This window comes from Ursus maritimus, unplaced genomic scaffold, assembly GCF_017311325.1.
Source record: "Ursus maritimus isolate PB19 unplaced genomic scaffold, ASM1731132v1 scaffold_33, whole genome shotgun sequence".
NCBI classification, from domain to species: Eukaryota; Metazoa; Chordata; class Mammalia; order Carnivora; family Ursidae; genus Ursus; species Ursus maritimus.
This window is the reverse complement of record NW_024425897.1, coordinates 22,012,736-22,031,678: the sequence shown is the minus strand read 5'-3', so window position 1 is coordinate 22,031,678 and position 18,943 is coordinate 22,012,736. Positions and strand designations below refer to the sequence as shown.

At 39.8% G+C, this 18,943-nt stretch overlaps 1 protein-coding gene across 3 annotated transcripts in view; it reads left to right on the top strand.

The window, feature by feature from the left end:
* The first annotated feature begins 4 nt into the window (after positions 1-4).
* The window catches only part of RAD9B (RAD9 checkpoint clamp component B), a 44,648-nt gene continuing 25,709 nt past the window's right edge, over positions 5-18,943 (top strand). For 2 of the 3 annotated variants that reach the window (XM_008688879.2, XM_040619934.1), the window contains exons 1-7: positions 5-170; positions 2,271-2,341; positions 3,139-3,291; positions 4,383-4,497; positions 12,056-12,155; positions 15,390-15,496; positions 18,803-18,909. In XM_008688879.2, the coding sequence (XP_008687101.1) occupies positions 134-170; positions 2,271-2,341; positions 3,139-3,291; positions 4,383-4,497; positions 12,056-12,155; positions 15,390-15,496; positions 18,803-18,909 (690 nt within the window). In that variant the 5' untranslated portion in view covers positions 5-133. The remainder of the gene's footprint in view (positions 171-2,270; positions 2,342-3,138; positions 3,292-4,382; positions 4,498-12,055; positions 12,156-15,389; positions 15,497-18,802; positions 18,910-18,943) is intronic. The other variant, XM_008688881.2, reaches the window with a different exon arrangement.

The following is an 18,943-nucleotide window of genomic DNA, read 5'->3' as shown; positions in this document are numbered from 1 at the left end:
ACTTTGGGACATTGTGGCGTGCGGGCGGGAGGGGTAAGATCTCGAAGCTTCGAAAAGAGCGGGCGACATCCGGGCACCTGGGGCCGTCGAGCAGAGGCGCTCCTTGGAGCGCGGCTTGTTAGGGCTCGCGGCCATGCTGAAGTGCGGGATGAGCGGCAGTCAGGTGAAAGGTGGAGCGACTTTTCTTGCTTTCCTATGTAGAAAAGGGAAAGTTAGAGAGAGAGTAAGCTTCATGGGGGGCGATTTCCCCTTTGTCCTTTATGTTCAGGGGCTGGCGACACAAGGCCTGGCCACGAACAGCCGCCACCCACCCAGGCTCCTAGTAGCTTTCGAGGGGAGGAAGAGGGCCCATCTGCTTTTATTTATGCATAGTATTTATTGTCTTCAGTGTCCATGATATGGAACTAAACCATTGGAACAGAGATTGGGAATGCGGGCATCAAACTCGGAATAAGGACTGCGTGAGGAGGAGTTGGGGGAAAAATGATGCTTAGGCCGTTAAAGTATTTTAGTGCCATGAGGAAAGCATCAACCTGGTTTTTACCCCAGATTCTACCACTTTTTGATGTATGACCTGGGGCAAACCACTGAATCACTGTGGGGCTCAGTTTCCTCATCGGTAAAAAAAGAATAAGAGCATATTCGTCACAGGGCTTGTTGTAGGAATGAAACAGATGCAGGTAAAGAGCTCAATAATAGATGGGAATGTAGATGAATATGTTATAAATAGTACTTAAATGTAAGTTACTCCAGAAAATCTCTATTTAAGAGAAGAACGGTTTCCTACAGATTGTAACCTGGAAGTGATCCTAGAATGGCGTCTTGTGTCATGGTTAGCTTCCCCTGGGTTGAGGCCATCCATGGAACGGTAGTAATGAACAGGAAAGGGAAGCCCAAACTCCCAGCTGTTCCAGGTTCTTAGAGTTCTAGAAGTTCTCTTGCAGTTTATAGCTCAGTTCTCAATAAACAACTATTTATATGATTGTTTTGCTTTTCCTCCTGTACTGTACGCCATGCGCTGTGAGGGCAGGAACCGTTCCTGTCCTGTTCATTGTTCTACCCCATCGGAGTGGGCTGTACTCGGAACATAGTGGGTGTTCCAAAACCATTCATTGGATGAGTGAAAGGTCTGCATCAGGCAACTCCAGGAAAAAGTGTTGAATGTGAAGTGGTAAAAAGGGAGAAATGCCTCTATCCTTTTTTTTTTTTTAAAGATTTTATTTATTCTTTTGACAGAGATAGAGACAGCCAGCAAGAGAGGGAACACAAGCAGGGGGAGTGGGAGAGGAAGAAGCAGGCTCATAGCAGAAGAGCCTGATGTGGGGCTCGATCCCATAACACCAGGATCACGCCCTGAGCCAAAGGCATACGCTTAACCGCTGTGCCACCCAGGCGCCCCGCCTCTATCCTTTTTTATTACCCCCCTGGTCATCCCATCTCGGGTTCACGCTGGTACCCCCAATTCACAAACTTCTGATTCTTAAGCATTATTATAAGCTGATTTTATGTTCTGGAATTTTTTCTTCTTCTTTTTTTTCTACTGTTCTGAGGATTAATTTGGCCATCCATTTTATTTACTTATTTGAGAGAGAGAGTACGAGTCGGGGAAGGGAGAGAGAGAGAGAGGCAGAGGTCAGGCTGAACATGTAGCCCAATGTGGAGCTCACATAGTATTCTCTGCTGCATTTTGTACTTATTCATAATTCTTAAGAATATTAACAGTCTCATATCAGATTAGACAAATATGTCACCCAGCCTAGCCTCTCTTCCTTACAGGGCACTGAGTGTATTTGGTGGGAAGATCTCGCATCTTGCATGCTTCCCTCAAATATCAGAGATGCATCTTGAATGCCTCTAATTTCTCTCTCATGACTTGTTTTGAAGTTATTAAACCCCTTCAAATCCCTCCATGCTCTGTTTTCACTCTTGTTTTTTGGGGGGGGGAGGGGGCAGGTAATATATTTATTTAAACCAAGTCTAAAGATACAGTAGTATGGAAATTGACTTGCCACAGTAGCTCCATGCAAACATAAAGGAAGAGGGTGCATTTTATCATTTTGCACATTCTGTAAATTTATTGAGCTCTTACTATGTGCCTCTCATTTTGTCATGAGTACTATTATATATTTAAAGCAATTTTTAGCATTAGTGTATAAAACACTGTTCTTTATGCATTAAAACTTGAGTCCTGTGAATGCTGAAGTAGTCCTATGATTTGTATTTATTGTTTGAGGAAAGAATGTAAGCAGTACCTTTCTTTTTCTCTGTAGTATTTGGGAAAGCAATTCAAGCTCTATCACGAATCAGTGACGAGCTGTGGCTAGACCCATCTGAAAAAGGTGTAAGTAAGAAAATTAACCAATATACCATCGATTAAGGCAAAAGATGTTTAAACATCCCAGTCCAGATTGAATGTTAACTAGGAAACCCAGAAATTGTAATTATCCCTTTCACTGTTCATCTTTATTTTATATATGTGAATACATTGAGAGCATATTATAAAAATCATGCAGAAAAACACAAGAGATTTAAATTAGAAATTGTGAACTGGTGGTCAAGAGGCTAGGTATGGCTTGCAGAGGTATTTTCTGGGACCGAACTGTTCGTTTTTTTTTTAATGAAATAATTTTCTAAACTTAAAAATTGGGAGAGTCTACACAAAGATGTGAGTTTCTTGCTTCTCTTAAAAACTTAGATGGTCTGACAGTTTGGGGCCAGCATTACCAGGTGGAAGTAGTTGGCTGGCACTGACCGACAGTTTCTCACTTTAGATGAGGCAAGAGATTGCCATTTTGCTGCCATCTTTTTACCCCCATTTACATTGCCTTCTGCCACTTCGTGCATTAAAGTTAAAGGCATTTGCAACTTTACAATTTCAGCATGCAAGATTTTAGAGTTAAACCTATATGTATTCATTACAGATGTGTATCCATTTATGTATATGTGTGCAAATTCAATATACAGTTTATGACGCAACCCATTTAATATCTATAATAATTAATATGTATAATGTCCATATAATGCAGTTACCATCCCATAGCCTTATTTGAACTAATTGCAGTGTTAAATATAATAGAATTTTTTGAATTAATCGTTTAGAGAAAGTTGATTTTTTCCTTAATACCTCTTATTTTTCAGCTTGCTTTAAGATCTGTGAATTCTTGTCGGTCAGCATATGGATATGTCCTCTTCTCTCCTGTGTTTTTTCAACATTATCAGTGGTCAACTTCAGTGAAAGTAAATGAGAATGATTCGACAACATCAAATTTAAATTGCAAATTGGGAATGAAGGTAAATATAAGTGGCCCTGGTTTTCTCTTGTATTGTAGAAATATTTATTACATAGAACATGACATCTATTCTGCATTTAATACATGGTTTAAAAGGCATGCAGAACATCCCCATGTTTATAGCAGCAGTGTCCACAATAGCCGAACTATGGAAAGAGCCCAGATGTCCACTGACAGATGAATGGGTAAAGAAGATGTGATGTATATATACAATGGAATATTACTCAGCCGTCAAAAATGAAATCTTTTTGCAATGACATGGATGGAACTAGAAGGTATTATGCTACATGAAATAAGTCAGAGAAAGACAATTATCATATGATTTCACTCATATGTGGAATTTAAATTCTTAAATTGTTAAGAACTTAACAAAAGAGGATCACAGGGGAAGGGAGGGAAAAATAAAAGAAGATGAAACAGAGAGGGAGACAAACCATAAGGGACTCTTTTTTTTAAGATTTTATTTATTTGAGAGAGAGAGAGAGAGCACAAGTGGGGTAAGGGGCAGAGGGAGAAGCAGACTTACCGCTGAGCGGGGAGCCCAACATGGGGCTCTATCCCAGGACTCCGGGATCATGACCTGAGCCGAAGGCAGACACTCAACCGACTGAGCCACCTAGGCACCCCAGGAGACTCTTAATATAGGAAACAAACTGAAGGTTGCTGGAGGGGAGGTGGCTGGGGGGATGGGGTAACTGGGTGATGGACATTAAGGAGGTCACTTGATGTAATGAGCACTGAGTGTTATATGCAACTGATGAATCACTAAACTCTATCTCTGAGACTAATATTACACTACATGTTAATTAATTGAATTTAAATTTTAAAAAGAGAAAAAAAGTGTTAAAAGGAGGGGAAAATACATTTTCAACCCAGAAAAAAAATGAATATTGGCTATTTTATTTTTAAGGTTGACATTACATAGTTACATAGCTCAAAACAGAAATAAAAATTTAAAAATACTTTTAAAAAAGGCATGCAAGCCAAATCTATTCATTTGTGAATATACATACTCTTCTTTTGTTAGTTCATTTAAACTAATCAAACAACCATATTAAGTATGTGCTATTTGATAATGTATTTGTGTTACAGTCAATTCTGCCCATCTTTAGATGTCTGAGTTCCCTCGAAAGAAATGTAGAGAAGTGCAAAATATTCACCAGATCTGATCAGTGCAAAGTTGTCATTCAGTTCTTCTGCAGACATGGTACGTATCATTAAAACTAGTTTAAAGTATTGTGTTTTTTTGTTAATATTTTTTATGTTTAGAATATTCAAACTGCATATTAAGACTTCTCATTGCATTACTGCTTAGAATTTGGTTTTATGGTAGAGCTGTTGTAAGTACTTGAAAAGTATTATCTTGTCTCTGTAGAAGTATTATGAAGTGATTGGTATTAAATTTTTCCTTTTTCAACTTGTCAGCAGCACAAGCTTTGCTTGCATACAAACCATTTTTTTTAAATGTCCACTTGAAGTCAAACAATAGGTGGTTCTAAAATTAACTGTCTGCCTGATGATATTCTGTAAGAGTGCCTTGGTAACAGTGTTCTTTGGTAAGAACAGAAAGGAATAATGCCAACCTGTATTGAAAGTCCTCTGGGTGGCAGATAGTACTGTATCTGGGACCGAAAGAAGTGTGGTAATGGGCCCAAGGTCACAAAACCAGTAAGTCGCAGAGCCTGGCTTTGAGTCAAGCCTCACAGTAGTAGGAGCTGAAACCATACATTCTCTCTGTCACACCAAGCTATAAAACAGATTTCCTGCCTCACAGCCTTGCATGGTAGATATTCAAATGTTTTACTCACAGGACATTTACATGCTTAAGTATCTCTAACACAGTGATTAAGAGCATGGATTGTGGAGGCCACAAGGTCTGGGACGGAATCCTGCTCTGCACTTTCCTTGCTGATACTTTGGGCAAATTATTTTACATCTGTGTGCCTCATTTGCCCCAAATATAAAATGGGGATCATGTTAGTCCTAGCATTCTTGGGTTTTTGTGAGGCTTCAATGAGTTATAGGAAGTTATGGTTCTACAGTGTTTAAAAGAATGCCTGGTACATTCTCTAAGTGTTAGCTCTAGTTATAATTTTTATGATTGCTGCTATTTTATTTGAAGTTAGCAGGTAGAATTGCATGCTTTAAAAAACTCATGCTTGTGATATTAGTCCAAATCTTGTTTTGTAGTGGAATGGTCTTCTGGAAGGTTATGATAGTATTACAATTATCTTATATCTGTTACTTTGCCTGAGATTTATCTTAATATCTTAAACTCATATTCGTGTTATATTTTTAAATTTTTTCCCTGCAAAATATCCATGATTTAACATGATTTTCCCCATTCTTTGAATTTCAGTTCACATAATAGCAGAATCACGTAAAGAGCATGATTAAAAGCACAGCAGGCCTTGACATCACAGACTTGGGTGTGGATTCTTCTATACTTCTTATTAGCTTTGTGAAAGTACTTAAGCTTTGTCAATGCAAATTGAACAAACTTTTTAGAATCTTAGAAAGTAAGAAAGAGAGTTTTATTCGAGCCCAAGTTAGGACAACTGCCCAGGAAACACACTTTTCCCAGGGAAGAAAGTGCTCCAGAGAATGAACAGTTTTTGCAGGGTTATATACATTTTTACATCATGTAAAAGCTGAAAAGATTATAGATTAGCATGTAGGCAGGCATCATGAGTTTCATTGTGAAGGAATGCAGGGAGCAGGAGCATTGATTGAGATGCCTCAAGGACAAGATGGTTTTCCTTTATGCTACTCATTCACAAAGCAGATGTACATTGCATGTGTGGCAGGCCAAAAATCAGGCTTTTGGTCTGAACAAAGTTTACGTACATCATGTGAACTTAGAAAGAAATCTAAGATGGCCTACCTTGTATATCAGGCCTTTAGAGTTTTTCTCTCGTCAGTTCTCTGAACTGTCATTTTCTTTTCCGTAAATAGGGATAATCTTACCTACCCTCACATTCCAGAGTTGTGAGTGTGAAGCAGGATCACCAGTGTGAAGCATATAGTGTGGTGTCTGACGTAGTCGATGATTGCTATTATTACAATTGCCCTCATCCCTTATTTCCAGCTGGACTTTAAACAACCAACTTTTCAGTTTCTTTTTTAAAAAAATTTAATTATTTGACAGAGAGAGAGAGCACAAGTAGGGGGAGCCGCAGGCAGAGGGAGAGGGAGAAGCAGGCTCCTCGCTGAGCAGAGAGCCTGATGTGGGGCTCAATCCCAGGACCCTGGGATCATGACCCGAGCCGAAGGCAGCTGCTTAACCAACTCAGCCACCCAGGCGCCCCTTCAGTTTCTTAAAAGTCTCTCAAGTAGTTTGATTAGAGTAATGTTTAATACATATTTGTTATTGGTTGATTTTTAATAGCTTTTGTAGGAAAGCTGTATGAGTTAGGATGCTTTAAGTTGCAAGTAATAGAAAAAAGCCTTTAATAATAAGGAGGAATATTGGCTCTTGTAAACGAAAAGTTCAAAATTAGGTCATAGGCGTGGTTTGGTCCAGGCTGCAGCAGCTGCTGCTTCTTTTCCTCCTTCCTTTTCTTTTCTTTTTTTAAAATATCTTATTTATTTGAGAGAGAGAGAGAGAGAGAACACAAGTAGGCAGAGGGGCAGAGGGAGAAGCAGACTCCCCACTGAGTGGGGAGCCTGATACGGGACTCAATCCCAGGACCCTGGGATCATGACCTGAGCCAAAGGGAGATGCTTAACTGACTGAGCCACTGAGGCGCCCCTTTCCTTTTCTTTTTTAAATTCACTCAGCTCTACTTTCCTCCATGTGATTTATCCTAAGGCCAGCTTCTCTTACAAATTTTCAATGACCAGGTGGCTTGCAGCAGCAGCCAGGGCTACATGTTTCCTCTTTCACATCAGTGGGAGTGAAAGCCTTACCTCACGTATCCAGTGAACAAAAGTGCTTGACTTTGCTCTAACTGGACCAACGTAAATTAATCCTAGTGGCCAGGGCATTCCCATCTATAAGTGCCATATCTGGTCCAAATTTAATTGCAGGGGGGATAAGATTACACCAATTGATTTGTACCAGTGAGGGCCTATCAGTGATGCAGGAAGTAGAGTCAGTCTCCCCCATCCCTCGAAACTCATGGCTGTGAAATGGGGAAGGGCCAGCTCAGGAAGGAAGGGGACTGGAGGACATGGATGCTACTATGTAATTGGAGTAGTTATAGTTTCCAAAACTGTATGCACACAGAAAATTATGCTTGCAATTTTATATCTATAATCCGGTGGGGAAACACTGTTCAAATTTAGTTGAGAAAAAATGACCTGGGTGGAGATAGCCCATAAGCTTCTAGAAATACATGTTGGGATTTGGGAAGGAATTAAGGACAGTGATGTAAATTTGGCTCTCTTCACTGATAGCAAACAATCGAAAAACATGAGCTACTAAAAAAGACTAACTTCTCTAAATCTAACCATGAAAAGTTTCCAGAAAGTGATTTCTTTAATTATTTAGCATCTGCTAATAGGAAACAAGGATTTGTATCATCGAGAACCAAGATTTATCTGAAATATTTATCTTATTAATAATTCCACCAATTCTCCATACTTTCTTTGCAGCGGCCCTAGAGTTGCTAAAAATGAGTCCCTGAATTCCTGAGGAACACTCTCTGATATACATCACATGCTAATGTATTCTGTCCTGGCTCAAGGAGACAGGACTCCAGCAGAGAAGGGTTTCCATAAGAGAAGAGGAGTGCCCTGGGATACCGAGTGAAAATAAAACTTTGATACATACTCGTGTATTAATGAAGTGATGTCAAGAAATGCTGGCCTCCCACTTCAAGTTTTGAGTTTTTGTCAAAGGGCGTTCTACAGATGTGCTAATGACTTTAAACTCAATTAACAGTGAGCGTATAGTTATCGGGTCTTATTTGAATAACTTAAAAGATTTTTGAAGTATCACTCACCTCTGAAATTCTAAACTTTACAAATGTAACATCTCCAAACTAATGGTTGTTCCTTAGCTGTACCCCTTCAGGTTTGAAAGAGTTCTCTGGACCCACTGAGGGGAGTTCCAAATTGAGCTTATGAAATGGCAAGTAGAATTCTCTCCTAGCATCAGGAATCCCATGGCCAGGAGCAGATCTTATGAAACACTACTACTCAGAATGATCCTTGTCCTGGCTGCTGGGCCCCACACTGTGGTTACCAGTCTGTGAGACAATAAGGAGCTTATGCCAGAATTTAAGTCAAACATATGACTAAGCATTTGCTTTAGTTCAGCTGTTGTTGTTGTCTTTATCTTTTTTTTTTAAAGATTTTATTTATTTATTTGACAGAGAGAGACAGCTAGCGAGAGAGGGAACACAAGCAGGGGGAGTGGAGAGGAAGAAGCAGGCTCCTAGCAGAGGAGGGAGCCCGATGCCAGACTCGATCCCAGGACCCTGGGATCACGCCCTGAGCCGAAGGCAGATGCTTAGTGACTGAGCCACCCAGGTGCCCCTTTATTTTTCTTCTTAAGTAGGCTCCACTCCTAGCGTGGAGCCCAGGGCGGGGTTTGAACTCACAACCTTGAGATCAAGATGGGAGCTGAGATCTAGTTGGATGCTTAACCGACTGAGCCACCGAAAAGCCCCAGTTGTTAATAGTAAGATTTTCTCAATGAAGGAAGTCCATTTTAATGCAAAACTCCTTATCTCATTACAGTCCATTACTTTGTGCAGCACAAGATAAAGTTAATAAATGACCCAGGGAGAAAACAGGACTTCTAAATGTTTATCCCATTTGTATCCTATCAAGGAAAATTGTTATTAAACCAGAAGACTAGAAAAACCGCAGTGAAGAGGTACATGCTTGAAAGAAAGTACAGTGGGGGGCACCTGGGTGGCTCAGTCGGTTAAGTGTCTGACCGTTGATCTGAGCTCAGGTCTTGATCTCAGGATTGTGAGTTTAAGCCTCATGTGAGCTCCATGCCCAGCGTGGAGCCTACCTAAAAAGATAAAATAACAAGGGTACAGTGGATGCTGTTTGGGTCAGAGATTCAAAGGAGAGAAAGGTGAAGAGGAAAGGCTTTGTGGTAAGTGGCTAGGTGAGTAACTAGGTGAGTTTCCAGTAGGTGGAAATGGGAAGGCATTCTGTGAGGAGGGAGCAGGAGGGAACAGTGTGAGCAAAGGTATAGGTTGAAAGTTTAGCACTTGTAGATAAGGAAAAAGGAGAAGGAAGCAAGTGGCAAGAAAAGGAGCATCAGGAATGACAAAGAAATTAGACATTTCTCTGCTTGGATGTCTTTGGCAATGCCAGTATTTACTTGAGTGAAATATTTAGAGGTATGTTCTAGAGGTACGAACGTGCTGTATATGCCAAGGCTGTTTCTGAAGAATACGTAAGAAACTGGTAAAAGCGGTTCCCTCTGTGGAGGGTATGGGGGTGGCAGGAGCCAGGGGTTGGGGTTGACTTACTTTTCACTGTCTATTTTTTGGTATCTTTTGAACTTTAGACCATAAGCGTCTAATACCTGTTGCTCCAAAAGCAACTTGGAAATAGTGTTTAAAATAGGGTAAATTATGCCAACTTTTGAGCTTTGTGTCTTCCTGAAATAGACATCACAGTAATTCCTCGCAGTGCCATGCTCTTTGTAGTACATCTAAGATGTATGGATGAATGCAAAGATGAAATAGGTTGAATATGTCACTCCAGTGCTCAAAATTCTCTCAGCGCCTCCCCCCAAACCCTCCCCCATTTACCCAGGGTGAAAGCCAGAGATCTTACAATGGCCAGTAAGGTGCTACGTGGGTTGGAAGCCCTCTGCCTAGCAAGCTCCTTCTCCAGCTAGCATGTTGTTTGCTCTTTCTCCTCCTCCAAGTCTTTACTCAGATGGCTTCGTTTCCTATGAGCTCTTCCTTGACTTCCCTATTTAAAATTGCTATCTACCATGACTGGCACCCCCTAATGCCCTTTCTGCTTTGCCTTTTTCCTGTGGCCCTTACCACGATGTGACCTATCAATTATTTTACTTATTTATTTTATTATTGTCTGTCTCCCCTCCCTAGAAGGTAAGCTCTGTGAGGATAGAGATTTTCGTCTAATTTGTGCTTTGCTAATCTCTAGCTCCTTAAATTGTTCCTGTGTAGTAGATTACCAAAAAAGTGCTCACAACTTATTTGCTGCTCCCCACCCTTCGAAAGCTGGAGTCTGTTTCACCAGCTGGAATCTTGGCTAGCCTTGGGCTTGCTTTATCAATTAAATAGAAGTGATATTGTGTGAGTTCCAAGCCCAGGCCTTAAGAGGCCTGGGAGCTTCCTCTGTTAAAGCAGGAACCTTTCCCTCTGAATGAGAGCAAGTGCTGCAAGGTAGACTTTGGAGGATTAAGACCATGTGGTGGGAGGCCTCAGCCATCCCAGCAGTCTCAGCTGTGCCAGTTGTCCCACGGAGGCCCTAGACGTGAAAGTGAAGCCATCCAACATGTCCAGCCACAGCTAAGCCAGCTTAAACCAGAACTACTCAGCTGAATTGTGAGAAATAACAAATGTTTGTTATTTTGAGCCACTGAGGTTTGAAGTGGCTTGTTTTCCAGCAAAAGCTAACTAATGCAGCTTTGTGCATAGTAGGTGGTCAGTAAATACTTATGAAATTAATAAATGTTGCCATTACTAATTTTGTATAAAAAAAATCCAGCGGCACCTGGGTGGCTCAGTTGGTTAGGTGTCTGACTCTTGATTTCAGCTCAGGTCATGATCTTGGGGTCGTGGAATCGCTTCTTGTGTCGGGCTCATGCACTGGGCATGGAGCCTGCTTGGGATTCTCTCTCTTCTTCTCCCCCTCCTCCCCAAAAGAAAAAAAATCCAAGTTAGATGAGAAATGTTGTTTCTAGTGACTCCTTTTTTTTTTTTTTAAAGATTTTATTTATTTATTTGACAGAGATAGAGATAGCCAGTGAGAGAGGGAACACAAGCAGGGGGAGTGGGAGAGGAAGAAGCAGGCTCCCAGCAGAAGAGCCTGATGTGGGGCTCGATCCCAGAACGCCGGGATCATGCCCTGAGCCGAAGGCAGACGCTTAACGACTGAGCCACCCAGGCGCCCCAATAATCTAGTGACTCCTTTTGATTCTCACCACAACATTATTATGCTGTGGGAAGTTATAGTCCACTTGGATTTTATTACATGGGCTCTATGTTCAAACTTAGATTCAAATTCTACCTATACTTGTTAAAATAGCATCACCTTGAAAAGTCACCGAGCTACAGGTTCCTGTTCTGAGACTAAGTGCCTACCTCATAGGGATATTGTGAAGATCATAGGTAATGTATGTAAAATGTGCACTATAGTTGCTGGCACATAGAGCCATAGCAGTTATGGCTACACACCCTTCCCCTCTTCTTCCTCTCAGAGAAAAAGAATTTACAGGCCAGATGTTCATATCTGACGTCCAAAATTCCCAGAAATCCAGAAATATCATACTTGTGAAAGGTAGTGAGAGGGAATGATGGGTACATGAACTATAGTGGGCAATCACTATTTTACACACAATTTAAGAAATAACCTGCATTTCAAAAGAACTTGGGAGCTGTACTGCCTGATTGGTCCGAGGATACGGCATGTTGCATGGAGTCCACTAGGAGGCGATAAACACATTTCATAAAGGAGTAGTGCTCCTTCAAGCTACATGCACCTGCCAGATAGGAAATGTTTCTTTAATTTTATTATTTTAACGTGGCTGTGAAACTTAGACTTTTTAAATAGTTCATGTTGCAATAAAATTATTAACAGATTGCTTTATTCTTTTTAAGGTATTAGAAGAACTCATAATGTGTGTTTTCAAGAAAGTCAGCCCTTGCAAGTTATTTTTGAAAAGAATATGTGTTCTAATACACTAATTATTCAGCCAAGGTAATGAGTTCGCTGGTGTTTATTTTTCTTTTTCTGAATATAATGTGGGCACAGAGTAAAGAATTAATGCCCTTAATTAAAATTTGAAACCAGTTACATTTTTTTAAAAAGCTAACATTTGACTTGGAGAAATCCCCTTACAAGGTCAAGAGGAAACCATGAGAAAGATAATAGTAGATAATAAAATTGCTTAATGGTGGCAATAATAATTTAGTGGCAAGAAAGTTCTGGAAATATCCCATTAGTGGCTTTTTTTTTTTTAAAGATTTTATTTATTTATTTGACAGAGAGAGAGACAGCCAGCGAGAGAGGGAACACAGGCAGGGGGAGTGGGAGAGGAAGAAGCAGGCTCCCAGTGGAGGAGCCTGATGTGGGGCTCGATCCCAGGACCCTGGGATCACATCCTGAGTCAAAGGCAGACACTTAACAACTGAGCCACCCAGGCGCCCTATCCATTAGTGGCTTTCTATATCAAGTGATATCAAGAGAAAAATATATCACTTAATAATACTTTGCATTTATATATTGCCTTCTGTCTGAGTCTTAAAACACACAAGGAAACATTAACATTTTTTATGTAAACTGATTTTATCCCAAGTGCTTGCATTTTTTCTTTAGAGAATGAGTTAGATGCATTTGTCAGTAAAAGTGCACCCAATTTTTTGGTTAAGCTGTAGCACTAAACATTAAACATTAATTACTTTGTGAGCCAAAAGATATTTTATCCTTATTGTTTTTTAAATTATGCAAGCAATACACATTCCTTGTAATACATCTATAATTTATAGAGGAGTGCAAAGATAAAAATGAAAAGTTTTTCTCCTCTACCTGTCCCTCTATCCCACTTGGCAGAGATAACATCAATCAACAATTCGGTGTATATCCTTGTAGATCTTCTTCTCTATATAGCCAATCTCTCTGTAACTCACCCTCTCCCTATAGCTATGGATACTTTCTTTCTCTCTCTTCCTTCTTCCCCCCTCTCACATTTATATTACTTACTAGACACATACTTATAAATATTTTTTTCAAAGAAAATGTCCTACAATTATTGTTTGGCAACTTGCCTTTTAAAGTTTCTGTGTCAGTTCACTTAAATCAATCTTACTGTTTTTAATGATTACATAATTTTTCACTATATGATTGAACCATAATTTAGTTACCCATTATCCTATTAGTGAAAAAGTAGGTTGTTTCCAGCTTTTTGCCATACACAAAAATTGTATTGGTTGCCTATTTCTGTGGAACAAACTCAGAGCTTTAAGAAACCAGACACTGATTACTTCATAGTTATAAGTGTGGCTTACCTGGGTGCATCTGGCTCAAGGTGTCTCATGAAGTTGGAGTCAAGCTGTCAGCCAGGGCTGCAGTCGCATCTGAAGGCTGGACTTGGGGGGGATTCACTCCCAAGCTCACGGACATGGCTGTGGGGAGGACTCAGAAGATCGACTTCCAAACTCACTCGTCTGGTTGCTGGTAGGCCTCAGTTCCTCACCACACAGGCCTCTCTGTGGACTATCTGATTGTCCTCACAACATGGCCACTGGTAATCAGAAAGAGAGAGAGTTGATTGAGATGACTGATTGAGAGCGAGAATTCACAAACGGAAGCCAAAGTATTTTTATAACCTAATCTCAGACTCACATTTCATCACTTCTGCCATTTTCTTTGTTAGAAGTGACTGTAAATTAAGCCCACACTCAGGGTCAGGGGATTATATGAGGGCATGAATACCAGGAGGTAGGGGTAGATGGTGGTCGTCTTATAGGCTGCTTAACACAGACAGAGTCCTAGAAATGAAATTGCTGGGTCAAAGGCTCACCAAATTTTAAATTTGCATGCATATACTGACTATCAGATTGCTGTCTTAAACAGTGTGCCAATTTATATTCCCACCAGAAGTGTAGGGGAATTCTTTCAAGTAACAGATATGATCAATCTTTAAAAATTTTGCCAACCGGATAGGTAGAAAATTGTATTATTAGATGTTCTTTTTTGTTGTGTCGATTGCTTGGGAGTTTGGACATCTTTTCATATATTTATTAGCAGTTGTATTTTTCTTTCTTTTTGAATTGCACGTTTATGTTGTCATTTTTTTAAAAAAAGATTTCATTTATTTACCTGACAGAGAGAGAGACAGCCAGCGAGAGAGGGAACACAAGCAGGGGAAGTGGGAGAGGAAGAAGCAGGCTCCCAGCGGAGAAGCCTGATGTGGGGCTCAATCCCAGAACACTGGGATCACGCCCTGAGCCGAAGGCAGACGCTTAAGGACTGTGCCACCCAGGCGCCCCTATGTTGTCATTTTTTTGTATTGAGTTATTTGATATCTTATAGAACACCTCCCTTGTAACACTGGAGAATTTCCTAGATGAATTTGGAAGGGGTTCCTCACATTTTGGCATCAAGAAACACTGCTGAGCTAACATCTAACATTGGGTTAACATCAACATTACATACATTCTAAGAATCTCATTTCTATCTGACAGCACCTCGATTTCAAAAGCAGTCAGATCTTGTAATCCAATAATAAAAAAATAATTAAAAATGGGCAAAGGATTTGAATAGATATTTTGCCAAAGAAGATATACAAATGGTTGAAAAGCACATGAAAAGGTCCTCAACATCATTAGTAGTTAGGGAAATACAAATTAAAAAACTTTAAATCTGTGAATTATACAGTATGTGAATTCTGTATCAATAAAGCTATTTTTAAAAAGGGATCCCAGGATAAAAGGGCATTTGGGTTGTCAAGACAACCTTGAAAGTAATAGGTAATAATCTAGGACAAGTAACAAAGGGAAAGAGAATATAAGTAGCAGTCTCCTCGTAAACCTCTACGACTCACCCAGATCTCCAGCATAGTTCTGCCAGGTTCTATCTGAATAGCTATGTTTTCTAGTACCTCCCTGAGGAGTATGATTGCAGGCCATTAAAAACATATATTGGGTATATAAAACTATAGAATTAAAGACATTTCTTCCAGTGTCTCATTTATTCTGCCCCTTTCACATGTCTTACTAAGAATATATTTTACTCTTCTCTTGGCCTAACAATGAATTTCAAAATATACTAAGAATATTCAGCTCACATAGAAAAAAGAAGATAGGTTTTTTGGTAAGTTTTTAAAAATCTAGGCTGACTGTTTATTTCCAGATTAAAGATTTGAGTCCCATTTAATAAGATTCTTTCTTCTTCTTTTTCATGTAACATAATACTTTTTATCACATTTTGTAGAGTGCTTGCTGAGGCAGTAGTTCTTTTTACATCAAGTCAGGAAGAAGTTACTCTTGCTGTTACCCCACTCAGTGTTTGCCTGAAGAGTTCCAGTGACGAACCAATGGGTAAGGACCACATCTGTCGTGGTGGTTGGATGGAATGTCACTTCCTGGGTTTCTTGATGACCGACCATACAGTAAACATTGGTGGCATAACATTTATTCTTGTCTAAAGAGCAGTAAGATGTAGAAAGATCATTAAAATTTTAAGAGATCCAGGAAATGGAACACGATCAATAATTAAAATATTTGGCTTTGAAATTCAGGTTGTTTTAAAATTAGGAGAATGGTTACTGAGAAAAGTATATTTTCAGTTAAGATTTTTAAGGTCTGGTTTCCATCTTTTTTTTTAAAGTTTTTTATTTATTTTAAGTAATCTATACACCCACCATGGGGCTCGAACTCATGACCCCAAGATCAAGAGATGCATGCTGTTCCAACTGAGCCAGCCAGGCACCCCTGTTTTTCATCTTTTATCACCCTTGTGGTTAGCATTAAGGAAAATTAAGAGGCCAGCAATTCAATTGAGATTATCTTTAATGACATAAGAAGAAAAAGTAGCTTTGAACGAGAGATATGAGAGTCCAGATGGCAAATACACGTGGCAGAAAATGTGTTATTGCTTCTTTTTAGTCTTATCTAGCATTGTTTTTTGACACTCAGAAGCTCATGTTCTGGGAAATATATGCTTCACTAGTGAAAGGGTCTGTTTGTATTCCATAATGCCATCTCTGAATAAAGATGGGCATTTAGTAACCAGGAGACATTGTCCCTTGTGAGCAGCTTTCTAATGAGTAGTTATAGTTATGGTTGACTGGGGATCCAGTTGTTTATTATTGAACTTACTCTATGCTAGTACACTGGAAAGTGACATGAGCCTTCTTGTTTGATAGGAATTATTTCCAGGGTAGTGTTTGGTCCTTTTAAAAAATATATACTATTTATCCTTTGTTCTTACACATAGATTAATTCATGTTCATTGAAGAAAAGAAAAAGCACAAAATAAGCACTACTAAAAAAAGTCACCTGAAATTCCACTACCCAGAGATAACCACTTTAAATAGTTTGATACATCTCCTTCTATACTTCAGATCTAATATCAGAAGATTGGTTGAGTAAAGATTATGAAATACTGTGAAGCTATGAAAAGTAATCCAGTAAAAAATGGGCAGATTGGGACACCTGGGTGGCGCAGTCAGTTAAGCATCTACTCTTGATTTTGGCTCAGGTTGTGATCTCAGGGCCGTGGGATCGAATCCATGTCAGGCCCTCAGTGTGGAGTCCGCTTAAGATTCTCTCTCCCCCTGCCTCCTGCACTCTCTCTCTCTCAAATAAAAAAATAAATCTTTTTTAAAAAATGGGCAGAGTACCTGAACACTCATTTTTCCAAAGAATGTATACAGGTGGCCACAGACACATGAAAAGATGCTCAACATCACTCATCAGCAGGGAAATGCAAATCTAAACCACAATGAAGATGTGAGGGAAATGTGGCTGAAACATCTGTCACCCCATTGATCGACAGGATTGATTCAGCTGATCTGGCTGCTGGGCGGGTGTCCTGTCCTCCCTTACCGCTCCATGTGTGTCCCTCCCAAAGCTGCGTGCTCAAAGAGGACAACCTTCCCAATAGACGAGGACTGTTCTTTGGTCAAGGGTATACGAATAGCTGTGCTTCCCTGCTAGAGCCTTCAAACAAGCTCTCAAGGTCCATTTGCAGGAGAATGTAGGGTAGTCAAGCTCCCAAGACTCCAGACACATCCAAATGAGGCGCTGCATGTGGCAGTCTGCCTTTCCTTAAAGAGAAAAAAAACACCACAATGAGATATCTGATACCTGTCAGAGTGGCTAAAATCAAAAACACAAGAAATAAATGTTGGCGAGGATGTGGGGAAAAAGGAACCCTTGTGCACTGTTGGTGGGAATGTAAATTGGTGCAGCCACTGTAGTGTCAGTATAGGGGTTCCTCAAAAACTTAGAAATATCATATGATCCAATATGGTGTTTACCCAGAGAAAATGAAAACACTGATTTGAAAAGATATATGCACCTCTGTGCTCACTGCAGTATTATTTACAATAGCCAGGATATGGAAGTGACCCAAATCTATCATAGACAAAGGTAGATAAAGAAGATGTGGTGTATACATAATGTAGTATTACTCAGTCATAAAAAAGAATGAAATCTTGCCATTTGCAACAACATGGATGGACCTAAAGAATATAATGCTAGGGGTGACTGGGTGACTCAGTCAGTTAAGTATCTGACTTTGGCTCAGGTCATGATCTCAGGGTCCTGGGATAGAGCCTGTGTCAGTCTCCTTGATCAATGGGGAGTCAGCTTGTCCATCTCCCTCTGCCCCTCCCCCTGCTCGTGCATGCGTGCCCTCTCTTTCTCTCTCAAATAAATAAATAAAATCTTTTAAAAGAATATAATGCTAAATGCAATAAGTCAATCAGAGAAAAACAGATACCATATGATTTCACTCATGTGAAATTGAAGAAACAAATGAAAGAAAAAGACAAAAATACAGAGAACAAACTACTGGTTGGCAGAAGGGGGATGAGAGAAATCGATAAAGGGGATTAAGAGCAATTTATCTTGAGGAATACTGAGAAATATATAGAACTGTTGAATTTTTATATTGTATAACTGAAAATAATATAACACTGTATGTTAGCTACAATTCAATTAGAAAAAAAAGAAAAGAAAAAGAAAAGGTACTCGTGTGTGTGTGTGTGCGTGTGTGTATGATTTTCTGAGCATGTATATCAAACGTTTTTGTAGTGAAAAAGAATAATTTATTCTTTTATGTTTCTGTGGGTTGATGGGCTCAGCTAGACAGCTTGTACTTGGGGTCTTATGCAATTGTAGTTAGATGGTGGCTGGGTCTAGAATCATCTAAATCCATCCAAGATGGCACACTGACATGGCTGGTGATTGATGCTGGAAGAACAGCTGGACTGTTAACCAGAGTGACTGCACACATATGGCCTCTCCATTAACTTGGCCTTCATATAGCATGAACTCGGCATGGTGGCCAAGTTCCAAGAGTAATTGTTTTAGGATAGAGGAAGTGGATGGAGGATAGAGGAAGTGAAAGTTGCCAGTCTCTTAAGGTCTGGGCTCAGAAACCAGCACCAGGTCATTTCATCTAGAGCACCATATCCTATTGGTCTTAGCAGTCAGAGAGCCCAACTACCCAAATTTGAGGGGAGGGGACATAGACATACACCCCATCTCTCAGTGAAGGAGTGTCAAAGGATTTGTGGCTATTTTTAATCTACCACTTACAGTTATATTTTCATATTAAAATTTAACAAGTACCCCTGGAACTAATTCTATTTTTTCTTTTCCTATAATATTGAACAGATTTGACCAATTCTGTGTACAGTGAAATGTTTGTTGGCCCAGATGAGTTTGACTTCTTTCAAATTGGAGTTGATACTGAAATAACATTCTGCTTCAAAGAATTGAAGGTAAACAAAAATTTGTATCAAAATTTCACTGGTA